The 23531-nt window shown below is 28.3% G+C and overlaps 1 protein-coding gene across 1 annotated transcript in view; it reads left to right on the forward strand.

Moving 5' to 3' along the window:
* Positions 1-23531, forward strand: part of Dp1 (satellite-binding protein 1 Dp1) — an 83402-nt gene that overhangs the window by 30409 nt on the left and 29462 nt on the right. Inside the window, exons 7-18 of the mRNA XM_067287796.1 lie at positions 1489-1695; positions 5303-5410; positions 5481-5664; positions 5871-6010; positions 6782-6886; positions 9113-9313; positions 12125-12256; positions 12982-13200; positions 16030-16116; positions 16233-16367; positions 16448-16666; positions 20489-20630. Coding sequence (XP_067143897.1) covers positions 1489-1695; positions 5303-5410; positions 5481-5664; positions 5871-6010; positions 6782-6886; positions 9113-9313; positions 12125-12256; positions 12982-13200; positions 16030-16116; positions 16233-16367; positions 16448-16666; positions 20489-20630 — 1879 coding nt within the window. The remainder of the gene's footprint in view (positions 1-1488; positions 1696-5302; positions 5411-5480; positions 5665-5870; positions 6011-6781; positions 6887-9112; positions 9314-12124; positions 12257-12981; positions 13201-16029; positions 16117-16232; positions 16368-16447; positions 16667-20488; positions 20631-23531) is intronic.

Genomic DNA, 23531 nt, shown 5'->3' on the forward strand with positions numbered 1-23531 from the left:
TGTATAATACATGTTCTTTTTAACAGGTCTAATATTAATTTATAATTCTTAGATTATTACAATAATATAGGAATGTTCTGTTGGTTCAATATCTACAATTTGCAAAAACATATTGGTAACATTATTGTGTTTAGAAGATTGCAGCAACAAAAATTACACAGGACTCCAAATGAAAAGCTATGAATTAACTGATATAATTTTAATGTTTCAAATATATTACTATATTCAAATCACTTTTTAAATTCTAATGTATGTTTAATACCATCCTTAGGAATTTTTTTTGAAATGTTCTTACAAACTGTGATGTACAATATACATACTTTATGGATGTGTTTATTAAGTAGAAATCAATGAAATATTTTTGCACTTTGGTTTTATTGAAATGGTTCAACCATATGAACTGTAAAAATTTAGCATTTCTAATGTTATGGGATCTTTGTTGAAACAATGAAAAACTTAGATGTCTAATACAAAATGACATTTACCTGCCAATGTGCAACTTTTATTCAGAAGTCCATTTGTGGTGAATAATGTCCATTGTTCTAGTTTATTATTAGTTATTGTTGTTAATCTCTTACTGTGTGTAATTTATAAATTAAACTTTAACATAGGTATGTATATGTAGAAAAAGACATAGTATTTATAAGGTTTGGGTTGTTATGATACTATCCATAGTTTTAGGCATCCACGAGAGAACATACCTCCTGGAATAAGGGGTCTACTATATATACATAATTTGGATATCATATAAATGAAATGAGTATAAGTACAGTACTGGATCAAATATCCAATAAAGTTGAGACTGGAAGTGGTGGTTTTTCTGGATACAGGCTAAATATATCCTTAAATATAAAATAAACAATGGAAAGTAACAAATCAAAATGTATTTAAAACACAAACTAATATACAGTACTTCTAAAGTAGGCTCTATTTGATAATTATTAATCTGCTCTTTCAATCATGATTATAAATGTAAATTATAAATTCTGACAAACAGTTTAACTGTGATAGGATCACCTGCACCCAACAGCAATCTCACTAGAACTGGCATTGTGCTAAGTGCTTACCACAGAAATCAAATAAAGCAGCCACATGGAAAACTACAGTCAAAAGTAGCCAGTTTTCTGGTAATTTCAGATTTCTGGAAGCAAGATATTTGGTTTCATACTATGTGTAAAATTAGTATTGTTTATATACAAATTATTATAGACATTTTGTTTTCTAATAAGATGATAATAGTTTATAGAATAATACTAATTCTAAATCTTTGTAATAGAATGTATAAAATTTTTTAGTTTATTTTCAATTATCAGGATAAATATAGTAATAAAATTAAAAACTAAAACTGATAAAATAAGAAATTTATTGTAGTTTATAATTCATTTGTAATTACTTTAAATATTTGGTACATAAAAAACAGTTTATATTTAATACATTTACAAATAATCATGTTATATTTTTCTGATTAAAATAAAATTTTATTTACAGAAATTGAAGTGCCAAACAGTATCTGTAGAAGTAAAAAAAGAACAGCATAAATATGTTATTGGTCCAAGAGGACAGACAATACAGGAAATTTTGGAACAAACCGATGTTTCTGTTGAAATGCCATCTCTAGATAGCCCATCTGAAACTGTTACGTTACGTGGTGAACAGGAAAAACTTGGACCGGCTCTTACTCTTGTATATGCAAAGGTAATATTTTATACATAAGTAATACTTGAAATAATTATCTCTTGAACTTTGAAATATAAACTCTGAATTGAAAATTATTATTTTAATAACAAAGTTTTAAATAGCTATACATGCCAAATATTAATAGAAAAAGATAATGTATATCACTGTCTGTCAGCATTACATAAAAATAATTTATTTTGCAAGTACTTTTGGCAATACATAAGTAATTTGAAAAAAAATGTTGGTTGATGTTTGGGTTCTTTTTCTTGAATTCAAATGTTTTGTTCTCTATGAATGATTCTGCCTGAAGAGGACAGTTATATACTGTCAAAAGTAGTCACAAAGTAAATTATTTTTCATAATGCCACCAGACATTAGTATGTTATTTTTTTTTATTTCAATAACAACTTTCAATTCAGAAGTTTTAATAATTTAATTGAAAATTGTTCCTTTGATTTAAAATTAGATATATATATATATATAGAGTAGAGTCTCACTAGTCCAAACTGCTAATCTGAACATGTTTCAGTCAGAGGAAAGGAAATTTTTTAGCTTGCAAAATATACATTTTTTTGTGTTTTCCAGTTAAATTTAAATGGTTTTAATGGTACAAAAACATCTAGAATTCCACACAAAAAAAAATTGTATTTTATTGCAGTACTGTTTTAATACTGTACAAAATTAATAAATCAGTGTTTGACATGGCCTATTTAAAATGGCAGATCTATACAGTACTTACACACAAAAACAGGAACGAAAGTCATTTTTCAGAAATAACAATGTCTGTTAATTTCTTTTGACGTAACAATGAAAGTCAGCTAGATGATGCTATGTTATGCAACAACCACAATTAAGTGTGCTAACTCACACAGTAGCATCAGTCAACTGATTGGAATCCTGGACTGTGTATTAAAAATAATGTTTTTTACATAATTAAAATAATTTTAAAGTAAACATTTGAAGGCAGGTTGCCATTTCAAAATTACAAAACTTGTTTTGTTTTAACTGTTTGCACCCTCTATTGAGTACAAGTCAGATGAAATAAATGGTGGAGTACTGATGTCATTGATAGCGTTGGATATCTATATAAACCAGACCTATTTTACTGCTTGCTTCTGCATTATTTCAATTATTCAGCTAATTCGAACAGGGCTTGATCTCAAATCTCAATTAGTTCAGACTAGTGGTAATTAATAATTTTTAAATGTAAACTGCATTTTAAAATGCATTGAAATCACACTACAAAATACTCTGATATCAAAGTAATATATTTATGCACTACAGATGATTTATTGTATTATAATGTTATTTGAAATATACCAAAAATACATTTTTTATCTTTTAAATAATGTATGTAGCATACTTATAAAATGCCTTGTATGACTAGCTTTTGGAAAGTAATGTGTAATAAAAAAAAAAATAATATATACATAACTAGTTATAATTAAAATGTTGTTTGCTAATATCCATCATTATTTTACCATTAAATATAAAAATAAATTAATAAAAGTGTTTGTTTAGTTATTAAATATTGTTTATTTTTCTGGAGTTTCAATGTGTTGTTAGATTTATCATTTCTGCCAATATTATTGTATAGTTTTAGTAAATTGCATTTAAGTTAACAAGACTGAAAATTAGTTGAAATTATCTCACATGCCAGATGCATTGGCATTAATTTCAACTTAGGTTATCTGACTGTTTAGTTATATAATCTCATTAAATATATTTTAAAACAAATTTCATTCAACAGCAAAAATAATCAGAAAAACATTATTCTTTGTAATGTCTACATCATTTGGATTGTAATTTTAATGAAAGTGTCTTTTAATACTATATAATAATTATATAAACTAGTGCAAATATTATTGAGAAGTATATTTCTATAATACTAATGTAAATACTCAGTTGTGATGATAATGAGTAGTAAAGTACTTTGCAACAAAATTACATTTAAATTTAACTTGATAATTGTAAACCTTATATCATTTATATGTGAAGGCATAAAATCATGAATTACAAAAAAAAGTCTAAATGTTTTTGTACCATTAAAACCACAACCAAAACCACAAATAACTATTAAATTAATAAAGTTATTATAATAACAACTTTACAGAATTTTTACTTTGTGATTAAAATTCATTACATCAAAACCAACTGCATTATAGCAAAATCAATTCAGAAAATAAAGTCTGCATGATAATAGAAATGTCAATTTAAATTTTATTTAATTTTAGTATAATTTGTCATCTTTAAAGATATGATCAGCCTATTGTTGTAAATTGAAAAATATCAGCTACATTGTATTAAATTGCACAAATTGTTTTCATTGTAAACAAATATTTGTTCAAATTACAAGCTTACTATCAACAGTGAATGTGAAAAATGAATTAGATTCTCACTTCTGTTTCATAGAATGAAAACAATGAAATATGCAATCAATCATATGCAAGCAAAGGCAAATATTATTAGGACAAGATGGCTGCTGACAACAGCAAATTATTGTTGATGCTTACTTGTGCATTTATTTATTGAAAAATTCAAAAAGAATTGTAACAAATTATAATATAATTAGGCAGTATCTTTATATAAAGAGATTTAAATGTATAGTAGCTTTATTTAAAGAAATTCATCTTTCTAGTTGACAATAAATATTTTTTACTAGCTAAGTTCAATGTGTTGGAATACCAGCACAATTGTGAAATAGAAAAATTTACAAGAAACAACATTATTGTCAATACAATGTTTACTCTTCTTTCCAGTTTTTAGCAATAGAGATAATCTATTTTATAGATTGTCTTAATGGTTAACTAAAAGGCCTAGTTTTGAAAAGGAATGAAGAGAGATTTTATTATGCAGTAGGAAAGAAGATTGTTTGCAAAAAAAAAAATGTTAAGGTTATGAAATTTTTCTTTGATTCAGTGGATATTCTGACAACAAAATGAATTATAAAAGTAAAAAGAATTTTAAAGTATTGGCTTTCATATAAGCCTACATTTAATTTTAGCAAGTCTTTGTTTTTGGCAAATGTATTTCTTTAAAATATTGATCTCATTTTGTTAATTCTCAGATCCAGTGGGTCCAATAATTTTGTTTTACTAAAGTATATTGTATTGTATAAGGCAGCGGTTCCCAATCTTTTTTTGACCAGGGACCACTTTGATTTCATTGTTGTTAGCAGGGACCACAAGGTTTAAGAAAAATAAACTGTGTTAACCTAAAAATAAACTTTAATCAAAACTTTTAACGTAAGTAATTGTTAAACTCAAGAGTAACATGCTTTAATAGTACTATTATAATAGAAAACATAACATTTTTCGTAAAAATTAAATTCAGTTTGTATCAATGTGGGAATAATAATTTAAAATGAATAAAAGTTTTAAATCTTTCACGGACCATATTTTAGCTCTTGCGGACCACTGGTTGGGAATCGCTGGTATAAGGACTAACTAAATTAATGCTTAATACATGAAGAGGAGGAAGTACAATACATAGATCTATGAGTATTGTGATATTTTTATTGTATTGTTGTTTAATATTTTCTAAAAGATTAAAGTATATAAAACGTGGAGTAAAATATTTAGTAATTAATTAATTAATCTTTATAATAAAATATTTAATTTTTTAGGCAAATAGTGTAGTAGTATTAGAAGTAGATGCACCGAGCTGGCTTCACAAATTTATAATAGGACGTAAAGGAGCTAATATTCGCCCATTTGCACAAGATTTTCCTAAGGTATTGCACATTTTTTAAATGATTTAAAATTATACTTAAAACATTGCTATAACTGAATCTATTTTTTTAGGTTCATGTGCAATTCACAGATGGACAAGACAAAATCAAAGTAGAAGGTCCAAGAGGTGAGGTTGAACAAGCACAAAAGAAATTAGAAGATATGACAAAAGATCTTCTGTCAAAAGTATCTTGTGAGAAAATTACAGTTGATCCACGATATCATCGTCACATCATAGGAAAGAATGGAGCTAATAGTATGTGATGATTGATTGTTAAACAATGTTAAAAACATTATATTTTTCATCTAGTATCAAATAGGAATTCTTTAGTGTTAAAATTTTTTACGTTGCATTTACTGTTTTTACTGTTGCATTTAGAATATTTATGCATTTTAGTTGTAATAGAAATGTTTCCTATAAATGATGGCACTTTAAAATAAAAATGAAATGTTTGTTTTTAGTTAATAGATTGAAGCAAGAAACAGCTGTAGAAATTCAGATACCATCTGATAATGATAGTAGTGGAATAATATATATTGAAGGAAATCCAGCTGGAGTAGCTCATGCAAAAAAGGAATTATTGGATATGGTCCATAAAATGGTATTTAAATTTAACTTTTTAAAATCCATTCTGTAAGTTTGAAAATTTAGTACTGCCTTAATAATTTTTAGCAATAAAATAATTTAGAACTGGATAAAGATTAAAAATGAAAGTCTTGCAGTTTTATTGAATTTAATTGTTTGTTCTCAGATTTGTTTCTTTGAAATTTTAGAACAAAAATATTTATGAAAGGTTATATCCTGGTTAACATTTTTATGTAGATTTGTAACTGTATATTTTGCACAAATTAGATAAAAATAGATAAAAAAAATCACTCCTTTAAAAGATCCAGTAATGAATTTAATAAAATAAAAATGTTTTCATTGATATTTATTCATTCATTGTTATTTTATTTTTAATTAATATATTTCTGTGATTATTTATTTGATTAACCTCAACTATTTATTTATATATTTATCTTAGAATTTGTATTGTTTTTAAAATTTTAAATTTTTGTATTAGTATTCTATTCTGTCATAACTTATGATCGGTAAAACTGATCAAAAACGTTTTTATTTTATTAAATTCATTACTGGATCTTTTAAAGGCATGATTTTTTGATTTATGTAGATTTGATTATAGACCTAAATAAACCAGAAAAAAATGCTGAATTATGTAGCTTCGGTTCAAATATATTTTTGTGTGTTTTAATTTTGGATGATGTTTCACAATTAAAGTAGTAATATTAATCAGAATTGAATTAAATATGATAAAGTTTATTCTAATAATTATGAATAAATGAAATAACTGAACAATTTTTATATGATATAGGAAAATGAAGTAATAAAGGAAGTGATAGTTGAGCATAGATTTCATCGAACAATTATTGGTGCAAAAGGAGAGAAAGTAAAAGAAATAAGAGATCGCTTCAACCAGGTAAAATTTAAAGTATCTTAAAATAATGGTTTATTCCTTTAGTTAATTTTGTACTGTGTTAACATTTAAACTTAAAGAATATAGAAATGTATATAAATGTGTGTATTTTCTTTAAAGTTAGTTATTAATATTTATTTAATCTTATGAAGATTATCAATTTATATTGATTTATTTAAATAATACAGTTTCAATACATATATGTGAATAAACTGTTTCTTTACTGATAATACAAATAAATTAAAATACATGCATATATTATTTTTATTAGTTTTTTAAATTACCAGTAGGTCATTTTGTATACTAATTCTTAATATTTTCTTCATTTCTTTTTTTTAGTACTAAAATTACACTACTGAAATCTTTTGATTATATTTTCAGTTAGATTATTTTATGATATAACATTTTTTATTCTTTATTAAAGAACAATAAAAATGAATATAAACACAGTAAAACTTGCCTAAATAGAAAAAAATGCCTTCACTTGCTGATGTCACAGAAGGACATTTGAGATGATGTAAAACAGATGGATATGTTAAGTGTTCTCTGGTTGGAAGATGTTTAATTCTATCTGTACTGTCCATTTCATCACTTTTTTTATGGCTTGATTTTATCCAAGGTATAATCATTTGGAAGAACAAAGGAAGATCAAACAATACTTAATGTTTCCAGAGAGTTTAGAATTTCAAATTTATAGATTCAATTACACTGTAATTCTAGATTCTGGTCAATATTTTGAAAAATTTAAACATATATCAGATACTTACAGGAGGTTGTTGTTGCTCTTTATCAAATGGGAATACTAACATATTGCTGATAGTGAAATGTAATTATTACAGTACTGCCAATCAGATTGTAGCTTGACTAGATAGAAATACAGGTATACAGATATTGCTTTTTCCAAAGTCTTGTTGGTTTAACAAGACTTTGGGAAAAGGATGGCCTTTATGATGTATTCCTTTACCTAAAATTCATCATGTAGCTTGTTTTCAATGTTGCCATTATCATAAAGGTCTGCACACTAGATTACTGAAGAAATGTGCAGTTCAGTCATTTCAATCCATCCCATTCTAAATGTCAGGAGATCTGATATGAAGAAGGAACTGCTTGTAGTAATACAAATGCTGTGGAAACAAACAGTGATGCTGATATTATGATTTAGAATGGCACAATGCTGAATGGATATATTGAACTAAAAGTACCTGACAAATGGACTGTAACTAGTGAATGCCTTATTTAAAAATGTATCTTCTGCTATGTTTGTTCCTTGGGCAAAGAATTCATTTTCATGCAGCAAGTAAAGGAATTGATGGAAATTGTGTTGGGTCTCTTTGATCTATAGTCCGGTGGACACACCAGGCAGGGTTCCCCTTATCTAGGGGATGGGTTTCATTGACCAATAAAGTGAGCAATACTTTCAATGGTAGAGCATTCTAGTGCAGTACAGGCTGCACACAAAACTGCATGACAAAGTAAGAGGGTTGGATTTGAGAGCGAGGAAGGCTGGTCCCCATTGGGTTGTACCACCAGAGCCTGAGCATTAACTTGACTCAATGTCTCAATGACAATGAATGTCTCAAGACTTCAATGTCTAGTCACCTAATCTCTTTGTACTCTGTAGTACCATTTTGGCAGAGTAGGGTCAAATTACTTAGTGTTGTGATATGAGGCATGGATGATAATGCTCAGGCAACAGTAACAGTGGATGAACAATGGAAATTGAAGGTATTTATTGAATCAATTGGCTATAGTGCTCTCCAAATTTGATCCCATAGAACATGGGTGAGACGTTCTGGGAGATGCACTACTGAAATGAATTTCACCATCAGAGTATAACACAGAATTTACCTATACTCTTGATGGAAATATAAATGAAATTAACACAAGAACTTTTGCATCATTAGATGCACAGCATGTCACAATTGTAAGAGAGCTGCAACACTGGATGACCCTACTAAGTGGTCATGCTACATTCTGTTTTTGAGGGTATTGTAGTAATATCCCCTTTGCACTTCCCAAGAAAAATTGCATATTTTTACAAAAAAGTTAATTTATTCTAAAGTTTAGCATATTTTTATGTATGGTATGTTAATTTACTGGAATTTACTATCAGATTTAGCTGTATAGTGTCTGTATAGTCCATCCTTAAGTTTTTGAACGAGTGTATATTCATAATTATAAAATGTAATAATTTTTTAGCATAACATTTATTCAATATTTTTATTTTAGGTAAATATCACATTTCCAGAAGCAGGTGTGAAAAGTGACAGAGTTATTATTCGTGGAGCTAAGCAAGATGTAGAGCAATGCTATCATTATATGTCTCAGATGAATAAAGAATTAGTAATGAACAATCATCAAGTTGAAGTTCCAATTTATAAACAGTTTCATAAGTTTATTATTGGAAAGGGAGGTTCCAATATTCGTAAGGTAATTAACGTTTGTGAAGTTTATTTTTCATTAATTTATATAATAATTTTTTTTGAAAACAACTGATTTTGTGAACATAAATAGGGTCTCTAAAAAAGACATATTCAAACTTCAGAAATATGTTAATGATTTTATTTTTAAAAATTATAAAAATTTAAAAATTTTATATATATTTATAGTCATTTTGTCCAAAAAATTAACATGGTAAAAATCAATTGTAAACAAAATTTTTGATAATTTTGTGTGTTACATCTTCTGTATACAGATATTTGTTCCATGGATTTTTGTATTAATAGACAACAGAAATTTATATATTGTCTTGAATATAAAATAATTGACAACCTTCTTAGAACAGGAAACTACTTTATTAACTAAGAAAACTGGCTATATAAAATTAGTCCTGGAGTAGAATCATTCCATGAATTAATTTCCAGGTTTTTGAACAATTTTTAAACAGTTGGTGTGGCCTTTTTCTGAATGAAGGTCCATTCAACAAGAATTTCCTTTGCAATAATTTTTACATTAATTGCTTTTTATTAGTACTGACAGATTTTGTTGGATGTCATGTACTAATTTTCAGGTAGACATGATGCAAATAAATAAAATACATATATGACATGAATAGGAAAAACATTCAGCACATTCTCTGCTTATTTCACTATAAATTTATTCACATAAAAGTATGAGTAATAATTATGCCAACAATTTGGTCTAAATGGCAAATGGGTATGCAATTTGATAAAAATAATTTTCATTTCTCTTTTTTGCACCAAATCATTTGATCCTTGTAAAGAAAAACCCATCAGTTCTCAAAAATCTAAATGGCTAATAATCATAATGTTTTGGAGAAGTGAGACTGTGTTGAGGTGTCAGACGGTTGTGTTCTTTGTGGTCTGTGTTGCGTGTCTTTTTTTCTTCCCTTCCTTTCTTCTCTTTCTGATTAATTCATCGTCAGGGTGCAATACGCAGGGTTGTTGCTTTCTGCGCCAGGGACTAGGCATTTTGCAAGCAACACATAGCCAACACACAAAACATGGCAAGCAATACTTCGACTACAACAATAGACAATAAAAGTCCTGTGTTAGAATGTACTGTTCAGACGAGTTGCAAACAGATTGTGGTGTATGTTCTACCCACTACAGGAGGACAAATCGATTTGCATGTGAGCCAGGACATAAGTGTCGAGAACCTCAAGAAGTTAATCACCGGAAGGTTAAAAGTACCAAAGGACAAGATAGTTCTGTTGTTGAAAAATAGACAACTGACAGAAGGCACACTACTGGAAAATCACGTAACTGACGGTGCTAAAATCACATTATTACCCAGCATAGAGACTGGATTGCTGGCTCAAAGACCCGAACACTCCGTCAAACAGGCTCTAGAAGGCTTGACAGACGTACAGGTGGATAATTTTGCCGAGCGAGCCCCGCTCAACCTGGCGATGAGGCTAGGCGATCACATGATGTTCATCCAGCTACAATTGTCCACAGCTGCCAGTGTGGGCAACAGACCCTCCCAAAATTCAAATGTCCAGGTGCGTTCCACGTGCCTGCCCACTCTGCCCCTCACTCCAACGTCACCAGGCTCTTTGGCATCTCCACTTTCATTTCCTCTGCCCCAATATTCGACCTCTTCCATAAGCCACAACTCCGTGCCTCTCTCTCCTTCTCCGTTGTTTGGATCGGACGACAAAAACGAAACCCGCCTCGACTCACTGTCTGAAATTGCCCGCTCTCAAAATTACAAACCACCCTGGACACTAAGACTCTTGTCAAAGCTAGTCAGAATTTGACTCAAACATTGCACCAGTTATCCATGGCAGCATTGGGAAAGAGAAAAGAGGAAAAGTGCATGGGTCATTGCTGCAAAACTCGTCAGAGTGGTGTCGTTATTGAAAGCATGTATCATCATGGCAGAGGAGTGTACTCTGGAACATTTTCTGGAACTCTGTCCTCCACTCCAAAATAGCAACGGACGCCCAAGAAGAGATATTGGGACCATAATTCACATCCTTAACGAACTATTGGGAGCATCTTCTGGATGTTGTCAGTGTATGAACGGACACAGTCAGTCCACACATAACTGGTCAATGTTGTGTGCCAAATCATCGTCTGTTAATAATATGGAAGTGGACTGTCAGAGAGAAGATGAAAACAAGGTGACGAGAGGTAAAGTGGAGCAATTGCAACTGATGCTGGAGGAACGTCGCCAGCGACGAAAGGCCAGAAGGGAAGTAAAATGTAGTCCCTATTATTTCAATCGCGTCAGCAGACATCCTAAAAATAATAATTACATTAAAAATTTTTAATGTAATTATTATTTTTTAAGAATATGTATGCTACCGCTAGAGGACTCTATAACTGTTTTACATTGGATGGCGGACAGTAGCCTCCAATAAAAGGTCAGTTCTGCGGCAGACTTGTTATTGCCTCTGAAAAGCATGTGAAGGGACTGGAAAGATAGAGACTCATGTAAATGTATAGTCTTGTAAGAAATTATATTTTTTCTTAAATGTGAATTCGTCCCAGCAAATTTTTAATGTAATACTAAAACCTGTTCAAAACAGAAAAAAATATTTTGGCACTGTTTGATTTTTGTTTACATGTACTTAAGCTTGTTTCTCTTCAATTTAATTTTTTTTTTTTTTTTTTTTTTTTTTTCTCTTTAACATTAAAATTATATTCTGTGCTATGATGTGCTATGATTTTACAATAAATATGACTTAATTTCCATTATAAATGCCATTATCAAATGCAACTTAATGATGTCATTTAGTTAATCAAGAATAACATTACCTTTTTTGATTTTTAGATACGTGAAGAAACAGATACAAAAATTGATCTTCCAGCTGAAGGTAGTGATTCTAATGTGATTACAATTACTGGAAAGAAAGAAAATGTATTAATGGCTCAACAGTTGATTTTAGATAAACAGAATGAATTGGTATGTATGTATGTTTGGAATTTTGAAAAATAAATTAATAAACTAAAATTTTAGATTTTATTTTATCAGATGTAATGCAAATATTAGAATAGCTATCAAGAATAACATTTGGTTTAGCATCTGTAGCAATCTACCTACAAACACTTTAGATTAGAAACCTATTTAGAATAATTAGATTATTGGCCATAAATGAAGAAGAATGCCTAAGCCTGTAAGAGCACTTGCTGGACCTTTTCATATCTAAAACATGCAGTATTGAACAAATTGGTCTAATGTCCTCCTAGCCATTGGCATAATTTTTTCAATTGTAATATTTATAGGTACTTCTTTTGGCCATATTCTTATTTTGAACCTTCTAGGAAATTGCCAAAATTTTATAACCACACCTCTTAAGCTTCGTCGGATAAACGTATTTTAAATTACCTACTTTGATGCTATATTTCTATTTCTTATAATTACAGTTAAACTTATTTAATTCAGTGGACATTAATTTCAATTTTACATATTGAGAATTATTACTGGTTGAAAAATGATTAATAAAATGCATCAGAAAATACTTTGTAAATTCTGTAAATTTATCTGTATTAATAACTAAATTTTGATAGTTACTAAATGTCAGATAAGATTATATTCATTATATATCTAATTTATAATGAATGAGAAGCTGGAGTTTTGCTTAAATTAAATAAATCAATAAAGTAATTAATTAGAATTCTTTTATGTAGGAAAATGTTGTACAGCAAGACATTATCATTCCTGCAAAATTTCATAATTCTATCATTGGGGCCAAAGGGAAATTAATTCATTCAATCATGGAAGAATGTGGAGGTGTCTCAATACGTTTTCCTCAAGTAGGATCTGGCAGTGATAAAGTGTCAATTCGTGGACCGAAAGATGATGTCAATAGGGCAAAGAAGTTACTGGTTGAATTGAGTAATGAAAAGGTATATATTTTTCTTATCACATTTGATATTTATTATGTAATATAGTTTTATGAAAAATTTTTTATTTAAAATTGATATGTTTACTGAAATTGTCAACCTGAAATTAAATATTAAATGTTGTTAGATTTTTACAAACTATTTTCAAAACTATTTACTGTTTTTAACTTTTTTATAAATGATATTAAAGGGATTCAACTGTATTCCATTAATATCAGTCTGTGTAATTTTTCTACAGTTCAGTGTGTCTGATAGATATGAATTTTCTTTTATTTGTTTTCATCAATGTGATTAACTATCAATATAAGAGGTAATTAATTTGATTCATGTCGATACTATTAATATAAATTTTCATTTTATTACAAATTAGTTTGTTTATTAAGTGATTAGCATTATCAGAATACATAAATCAATTTGAAGTGTTTTTTGATCACATACACCAATAGTTTACATTGTGTGGAATACTTATATATAATTTAAGTAGTTAATGTAATTGAATAAAAGTTATGGTTAAATATAATTTGGCAATTAGCATTTGTCAAAAACTTGTGCTAATTGTCAAAACTGGATATTGATTAAGTTAGTTGTTCATCGGTAGAAAGATACTGCAGTTTTATTTTTGATTATTCTTTAAATAAAGTTGTGATGTATTACAATATCACTATCTTCATAAAGAATCTTATGCAATCTTTACAAAGAAATAATTTTTTTAATCCTGATTTAAACAATATTTCAAAGAGTCAATATTAATAAAAATAAATTTGATATAATAGTTTGTTACATTTTTATCTGAATGGCAATCTATATACCAAATTTATAAACAAATCATATATTTAGTTGTCATAAAAAAAATCATAACACATTTAAATTTTTTAGAATAAAACCTGTAATTGATGATCTTATTTGTTCTTACAATGATTACAATATGAATATTTATATTGTAAAATAACATATTGTACTTGCTAGAAAATAAAAATATTTATTAAAATTAATATAGATATACAGTGGGTGATCGATTATCGGTTTACCATAGGTTTTTATGGAAATTTGAATATTAGAAATTAATTATTTGACTAGAGATAGGACAGATCATGGAAATTTCCGGCAATACCTACATCGATTTGGACTTACGGAACATCCCTATTGTGACTGTGATGACATCTCCTTACAGAATGCCACTCACTTGATCTTTGACTGCCCTAAACACGACAATCACCGGATTAATCTGAAAAGAGTAACGCTAAAAAAGGGCTTCAATTGGTCCTGTCTACCACAAGCTCTCGTGGAAGATCTGGATATTTTTGCAGCCCTAGAAAAATCATCTGCGCTACCGTTGCACTGGACCCTACCTTTAACTAGTTCGTCCTACTGTTATTGGACCTTTTGTATGTTTATTACTGTATTAATGTTTGAGACTAGTTATGTTCTACTGTTATTGGACCTTTTGTATGTTTATTACTGTATTAATGTTTGTATGTTTATTACTGTATTAATGCACCCATTATGCCTTACTTAGTTTTTTCCTTGTCATCTAATAAATGCGATGCAGGCGCTCATGAGTCTTCCTTCTTCACCATCTATCCTATCTTACTTTTTCTTCACCTCCTGCCTTCCTCAACTCTTCTCATCTTTCCTATCCCCCTTTCACACCCAGGCAGTACCTATGAGTAGTCCTGGGTTTTCATCCCCTTTGTGCTACTGCTACTTAGTTATGCTGCCATCTTGTATTAAATTCAATAATTATAAATAATTAATTTTTAATTTAGACATTTTAAAAATTTAATTTGGAATTGATCATTAAATTTAGTATGAGATGGCGTGTTTATTATATAACGGGCTATGAATGTCAACATTTAAACGTAATATATGTGAACACGAGTTTGGAAAAATGTGTGATCATGAGCAACACTAAGATGCTAGCAGAATGAATGCTAAACACAAACTGATGGAGCATGTGCACAATCCAGGATTTCCCCTCTCCTTGTCACTCGTTATGCAAAACATCGCTTGCTAAGCAAGTCAATTTTTTACAATTTGTTCTGCTCGTTATGCGAAATACTCGTTAAGCAAGGTTCCACTATATTTTCTAATTTTAATATAAAGTTATCTGAATTTTTTGTATAATATCACACTTGTAAATTTGAGAATTGGTTTTAGGATATTGTCTGTTATATCATCATTGATTATCTTATATGATATATATTACACAATGCTGATAAACAAATCTAATATGTTTTGTAGATGCTTAATAATAAGGCTAAAGTCTTATTATTAATGATAATTCTAAATACCCTCATAGATGATTAAAATTAATAATTTTTATATTTGTATAGAATCAATAAATAGAATAAAATAAAAGTTAATATCTGTTCATAATGCTATATAATATAATTTTATATTAAAATTTATTAAAACTATATTACTTAAGTCTATATTTTCAATAGCAGAATATAGGTAATAGTACAAAACTAAGGATTATTAATATTTATATATTAGCCATTTAATATTTTTTTATATTAATGTAATGAAAATCAATATACACAGCTGCAAGTATTTAACTTTTTTGTGAGGATGATAGATTTTTCAAGATTCTTTTTTGGACCTCTTTGAGATTTCTTACGTTAATGTTTGTTTATTTAATACAAGGCAAAAGCCCAATGTAAAATGTGCATATATATTAAATAAACGTAAAATACAATAAACAACAAATTTAATTTAAACTATCAAGAATACAAAACTTAAAAATAAATTAATTTGAATGTTTCTCTCTCCATGAATATTTAATTTATATTGTTTAAATTATAATAAATTAAATGCATCTTAATTTTTCAGCAAAATGCTGGATATACAGAAGAATTGAAAGCAAAGCCTGAACATTTGAAATTTTTAATAGGAAAGAATGGGGCCAATGTTAAGAAGGTTAGTAAAATAAAGATATTTGTATGTTGGATTTAGTGTATGTGTGTGTGTTTTTGATGTATTAAATAAATTACTTTGAAATATTTTAACAATTATCTCATTAATTTTTGTTATAGATAAGAGATAAAACAAAAGCAAGAATTATTTTTCCATCAGAAAAAGATGATGATCGTGAATCAATTGTTATTATTGGCAGAAAAGAGGAAGTGATGCAAGCAAAGAAAGAACTCCAGGATATGATTAAAGAATTGGTTAGAATATTTTAAAAATGTGAATAGATTTGAGACTTTAAAAAATTTATTCAAAAAATATTAATCGTTATTTATTTTAGGACAAAGTAACAGAATTGAAAATGAGAGTAGATCCAAAATATCACCGTCATTTTGTAGCCAGGAGAGGAGAAGTATTGCGTCAGATAGAAGAAGATTATGGAGGTGTTGTTGTCAGTTTTCCACGAATTGGTAACAATAGTGATGAAGTTACTTTGAAAGGTCCAAAAGAATGTATTGAAGGTGCAAAACAGAGAATATTGGAGATTGTAGATGAGTTGGTAAGTTAAAATGATTGTTTCACAATTACTGGTAAATTGATTGATTGTTAAAATATTAAAATATCTTGAAATTATTAGAACTTATATTCAGTTGTCATTATCAATAATTTGAAGAAGTATAAGTGTAGTGAAATAATACTTAAATATAGTATAATTTTATAATGCTGTACATTATAAAACAAGAATAGACTAGTATCACTGCATAACATACAGGTATCCCTCATATAACACAGTAGTTATGTTCCTAAAAAGTGCAATGTTATGTGAATACATGCTATACAAAACAATGGACTAATACAAAACTGGGTTCCAAAAGGTTAGGTTCCAAAAGTATACTATTCTTTATTGTTGCTACGAGAAATATGTTTATTAAAGCAATCAATAATTAACTAATAATCACAATTAAAAGTACTGTATTATGTATTAATATTAATTTTTGTTAAATGAGGGCATTTCTTTTTACAAAGTACCATTGTCATATCAGCTTTTTTGTTGATCTTGATCAGAATATCAGCAATGTCGTCTTTTTTTATTTTTACCATAAAAATTTTTTGTGTATGACAATAAAAATGTTATTAATCGAAAATTTGTTCTAGTAAGTCACATTTGTTCAATTGAAGACTGAACATTTTTTTTTCCTCCAGAATTTGTGTTCAATACCAAATTGTTCAAGTTAGAGACAGTTTTAGTACTGAAATATTGCTGTATTTTGCTCGTCATTTTTACGAATGATATCTATGGTTAAAAAAAGTTCAATAACACTTACCTAAACGTGTTTAAATAAACTTTACTAAATATGAAAATTAATGTATAAAAACAAAACACTGTGACAGTCTTAAAGTCTGAAAGCAAGAACAACATGTGGTTGATAGGAAAGGTGATGCAATTTTTTTCTTCCTTTCCTATCAGTTCTCATTAAAGTAAACCTGAGAAAAAGGTGCAAAACAAATTGAAAATTTCAATATTCTAAAATCTGTGGTCAAACTTTAGACAATATGCATGCTTTCTTGAAGAAAAAAGTAATGAATAACAGAGTTTGTATTTAAAAATTGTGAAATTTTGTATGGAGGATTTTCTAAATTCTCAAACTATGTTAGAGCAAACCAGAAACTGTGTTGTATGGAGAGTATCCTCAGTTTTCAAACCAAGTTTTAGAAGTGCATGTTTTATGAGGGATACTTGTATATATTTGTTGTCATAAGTTTAACCTGTGGACATGATTTTTCAAATTAATTCAGTTATCTTGAAGAATCATACCCACAGGTTTAAACTTAAGCTGACCAATAGATTCTTCCAACTTTGGGATTTTATGAAAATTGAATATAACTTAAATGAGTTAAACAAAGAATAACTGAAGCAGTTGTGGAATCAGTATTTAGTACTGCTGTGTCATCAAAAGTGGCTAGATAATAGTAGATGAATAGTTGATATGTAAGCAAAAGATAAATGAAGATCAAAAAAGATGAGACTGCAAGCAAAATTGAATATTCTGAGATTGGTAAAATGTTAAAGTGCATTTCAGAAGATATAAGGAAATACAACTGTGACTGAGAGAAAAGAATTGACAATAACAAGAGAGTGACAGCTGAAGATGAAGTACCACCAGTACCTAACAAAGAGATATCTTATGATATTAAGTGTAGAAAATGATGGAATTATTGTGAATATAGTGAAAGAAACTGGAGAATACATAATGTACAATTTTTAACAACTGTTTCTAAGTGCTTGAATAAAAGATGTGACAGACGATTAGAAGAATGCAGTGATGATACTATTATTTCAAAAAACAAAACAATGATAAAGGAATTAAAGAATAATTAGTCCTTTTTTCAGTTTCACAAGAACTCTGAAGATTTTGTATAAATCAGTTGAAGAAAATACTTGATTTTAGTCAGCCAAAGAACAAACAGAATTTAGAAGTAGATATAGCACAATAGCTTGCATTCAAGTTTTAAAAGAAATCATTCAAATAACTAATGAATATGAAATTCCATTATTGACTATGAAAAAGCTTTTGATTTTGTTCATCTGTCAAGTGTTGAAAACCTTAGAAAATAACATAGAACCAAAATATACTCATCTCATCAATATATTTTGGCTTACAGTAACAATAAACATACATTCTTAAATTTTGTTTCCTTAGGTATCATTCTGTTGTATACTTTTTACAATATCACAACTTTTTATTGCCATTGTTCAGGAAGTTTTCACAGAAACTACCATGAGCAAGGAGGATTTCAAATTAATAGTGATTACTTAAGTCATTTTTGAGTTGCACATGATATCAATATCATTGCTTTAGCTACTGATGTTGCAAAATGGCAGAATATTATATCAGAATTATTTGAGGAGTGTATTTTTACTAGGCAATTGGGCAAGTTAGGCTGAAGATAACTTTTGTCTTAAGTTTGTATAATAGTTTTGTCAGAGAGGTTGCTATTGAGGTGGATGGAATAGTTAGAAAAATATTAATTTTCTTATCATGGTCAACAGGCAGTGGTGATATTCAGCGGGTTCGCACAGATTCGGCCGAACCCGTTGTTAAAATTTTACAATTTACTATCCTTGACTTTTTTAAAATCGTACCATGCATTGCTTATGTTTAAATTTTATTGTTTTTAAAAATTCAAGTGCTATTTGTTAAATACTTATACTCTAGCACTTGCAAACATTGACCTCTTTTTGGCAGGAATAATACAGGATACAAGCATACTTGTGAACCTTGGCTAATATTTACTGTAGTACTTTTTTGGTATTAATCAATATTAATGAATTATAATAATAAAACATTATTCACTTTGAATTTAGTAGAATAAAGTTAATAGTGGCATCTAATATTTAAAAACCAGGTTTTGAAAACTGGTTAACTGATTTTGAAAATTTCCAGTTTTTGTCATCACTACTAATCGAGTATCGTCTAGCATCATCCTAATGGTGATAATCTAAAATTATTTTCATATGATTTCAAGAAATACATTATAGAAATTAGATTTTATTGATAAAGTAATGTTTATATAATAATTGAATGATTCTGTTAATAAATCAAAATTATAATTTGTAGATAAGGGTTTATACTGGAGATGCTATTCATAATTTTTATTATTGTCATACAATTAATATTTTTTTAAAAATTATTCTGTTATTATGCATAATAAGAATTAAAGTAACTTTATAAGAGTAGATGAAATAGAATTTTACTTTAATGAAATGTAAAACAAACAATATATATGCAGTAGAAGCTGCTTATTGTAATTAGTGTAATGTTATCAGAATTAGCATATATAAAACATAAGTTAAACTTATAAAAACTGGTTTTTTAATTGCATTTTGGTTATAGTTATCACTCTTCAGGTAAATAGATATTTTTAAAGTATAGATATTTGTCTTTTTGTACCATCAGCTTCAACTTACGGTCAATAACACATGATCATATCAGTTGTTATCTGTCACTGTTTTTAACATTAATCATTTTAATTATTTGCTTGAACTACTGTAGTTTAAATTGTTAGCACTTTCCTCAATTATACTCTGCATGCATTACTTTCATTGACAATAATAATTTTAAGTAATAAATCTTCAAGTTATGTTTTTGTTTTAATCTAACCTATTAACATTAATGAAAATTCAAGTTTTATTAACTAATCATAGTCTCATTTACTTACCTCAACTTAATATTACCAGTAACTTATTGTAAAATGACTATAATAATTGGATTGGATTCTGTTATATAGGATAATTAAATTTTGTTGAAAATATGTAATATAAAAACTTTTTAAGAATTTGTGTTTTTGAAAATCATTTGGAATTAAATTTTATTTGCAGGCATCTCTAGTAACAATGGAATGCATCATACCACAGAAAGATCATAGAACAGTTATGGGGCCAAGAGGACAGAAAGTTCAGAATATAAAAACTGAATATAATGTTCAAATTAAATTTCCTGATAGAGAGTTCAGGCAAGATGGTAAGTGAAGATTGTCACTAAATTATTATAATAAAGGTTTTTTTTTTTATAAATACAAGTATTTATAAAATATAATAAAATATAAATATAAAATACAAATATTTAAAAATACCAGTATGTTTTTAGTTTTTTAAAATTATGAAAAAAATAATCATGCAGTATGTTTAATTTAATCTATACACCTATCCCTCGTTTTACACGGTACTTTTTTTACACGTTTTCGCTTTTACACGGTTTAAAAAATAAATGTAGAAAATAAACTGGCTATGATCAAAAGGAACAATTTTTAACTCTAATCTACATCTATATTCCAATCCACCTTAATTATATGTTATAGTTGATATTTAGGATACTAGGTGACAGTTTTATTTCAATCTGTCAAATACTAACCGATAAACCGATATAAGGTACTCCCCCATAAGCACGAAGTTGCATTCATTGCACATAGTTTTAAACTAGAAAATTTTAATTTTTCGTATTCATAAGTAACAAACGATTACATTATTTTTAATTACATTTTTTACATTACATTACATTACACAATTACATTACATTTTTATGAATCTTTCAGATTTTATTTTTTGTTCCTTTGTACTTTGTATTTAATTAATAAAAGAATATATTTTTTTGCCTTTCAATATTTTTGTTTGATTTATGTACCTTTAAAAAATTGAAAAAAATTCATAATTAATAAACAACGAAATTATGCGTTTTTTGCATACTTTTCGATTTACATGGTTTTACATTCAAAAAGATACAAATTCGATTTACACGTTTTTCTCAGGAACCTATCTTCCATGTAAATTGAGGGATAGGTGTATATATAATCAAGACAAGTTGATGATGATAATCAGTGCAGAGCCCAAACGTTTAGGAGTTGAAAGTTGAAATTTGGTACACAGTTAGGGTATGTCACGAGAACGCACACTAAGAACAGATTTTTCGAAATTCCTCCATACGGGCAGAGGGACAGGATTAAGTCTTAACACTTCCATCAACAATGGAAGTGTTAAGAGAAAGCAACATGCAAGACGCAGATGCAGTTTTTTTTTTCGTTTTTGCAGAAAATCAAACACATTTTAGACCCAACTAAAAATTCTCTAATTAGTCTGGAAACAGGGAGACCCAATTCTTGCATTCTGTGAAAACGAGTAAGGTTGACTATAACATAATAATCTTAATCTTTGCTATTGTTACTTTTCCCGAGCAACGCTGGACCTACCTGCTAGTTAACATATAAATAATTTTTTTTCCAAAATCTATTTCAAAAAAGTGTGTGTGTACATTTATACTGTTAAAATGATTTTAACATATGTTTTATATGTTAAAATCATAAATTTAGTTGTTTATTATGTAATATTTGAAAGTAATTACGTAAAACATTAGTACAGTAATACCTTGGTTTTTGTTGACTTTGGTTATCGTCTGTTTCGGTTTTCATTGATTTTTTTTTTGCAAAAAGTTTGTCTCGATTTTTGCCTCAGATTTTGTCAGTTTGCCCATGTGACCTCGCTGCTAATTTTGTGAAAACAAGGGGACAATTTATGCATTTTCCTGCTCAGTGTAGAGTTGTTTCTCGTTGTGTAACCATTACCCCATGCTTCTAGCCAAACAATGGGCATATTAAAAATCTCAGTGTGCAGCCACAGCATTTTTGTTCAAAATCTCAGACGACTTCCAGTTGCTGCCAGTGTACTTCCAGCAAATTGCAAGCGTTTTCTTCAATGCTCAATACACCAGCAAACTAGATGGCAGCCACCATGAGGCTTTTAAGAGCCCTATTTTGCATTGACAATTTTGATTTTAATTTATTCATTGATGAATAATCCCTGAATAAATAAATATTCAGTTACTACATTAACCTATTCAACATTGAAATTTTTCTCTGTTGACTGTGACACCATGTTGAATTTTCGTCGATGTTAAGCCTAACAAATTTTTCTTTTTTTAAAAACAATAATCGTGTTTATTGTGTTGTTAAAAATTATTTTTTTATGTTGCACAAACAAAATAAATATATTGAAAAATATAAAAACAAAAAAAATTATATTTTTAAAGTTTGTTTTAATATAAAAATAATGACGCATAGTGACATCTAGTATCAAAAATGTTTCGATGCAGACACGAAAATATTCGGAATCGCTCACACAGGTCAATGAGGTCATCACAAAAGTTTTCGGGAACAACGCAGGACAGGTTAATAGAATATTTTAATATACTAGTATATTTACGTAAGACATTACATAATTTTTTTTAGCGATTAAAGTGTAATCTTAGGATTGATTTAATTATATAAAACACCTATGAAAATTTAAAAAATCTTCATCCCTATTTTTCTTTTTGAAATATTCATTTTTTATTAAGCTGTTCTCATTAAATAAGTTCAAAAATAAATTTAACGTAACATGGAAGTCCACATTGTTTACCAATTTTGTTGTTTTTCTCTCCTGAAATTCCCAGCAGTCAGCATTTGTGTTCTCTAGAAAACATCAGCAATTGCATCACTTCTGGCAGCATCTCACTGAATTGATGTTGAGATTTTGAATACACCCAACTCCACTTTCTTTCCTTTTAGCTCCGTCATGGGAAATTCCATGTTAAATGTTCATTTATTCTTTACATTAGTCTTTTATATTCATTTTATATTAATATCTTACTTTTTTAGTATTTAAACACTATATTTAGTCTCTATAAAATGTGTTTTTGGTGTGTCTAGAACGAATTAATTGGATTTACATTGATTCATATAGAAATAATTGCCTCGGTTTTTGTCGGTTTTGGATTTTGCCAATTGTTTTCAATGGATTATCAACAAAAACTGAGGTATCACTGTATAAACAAATACTTGTGATTTATCAATAGTTTCAGTTGTATCTTTTAGTATTGAACACTAGGAATATT

The sequence above is a fragment of the Centruroides vittatus genome, unplaced genomic scaffold, assembly GCF_030686945.1.
Source record: "Centruroides vittatus isolate TY-2023 unplaced genomic scaffold, ASM3068694v2 scaffold_712, whole genome shotgun sequence".
Classification (NCBI taxonomy): domain Eukaryota; kingdom Metazoa; phylum Arthropoda; class Arachnida; order Scorpiones; family Buthidae; genus Centruroides; species Centruroides vittatus.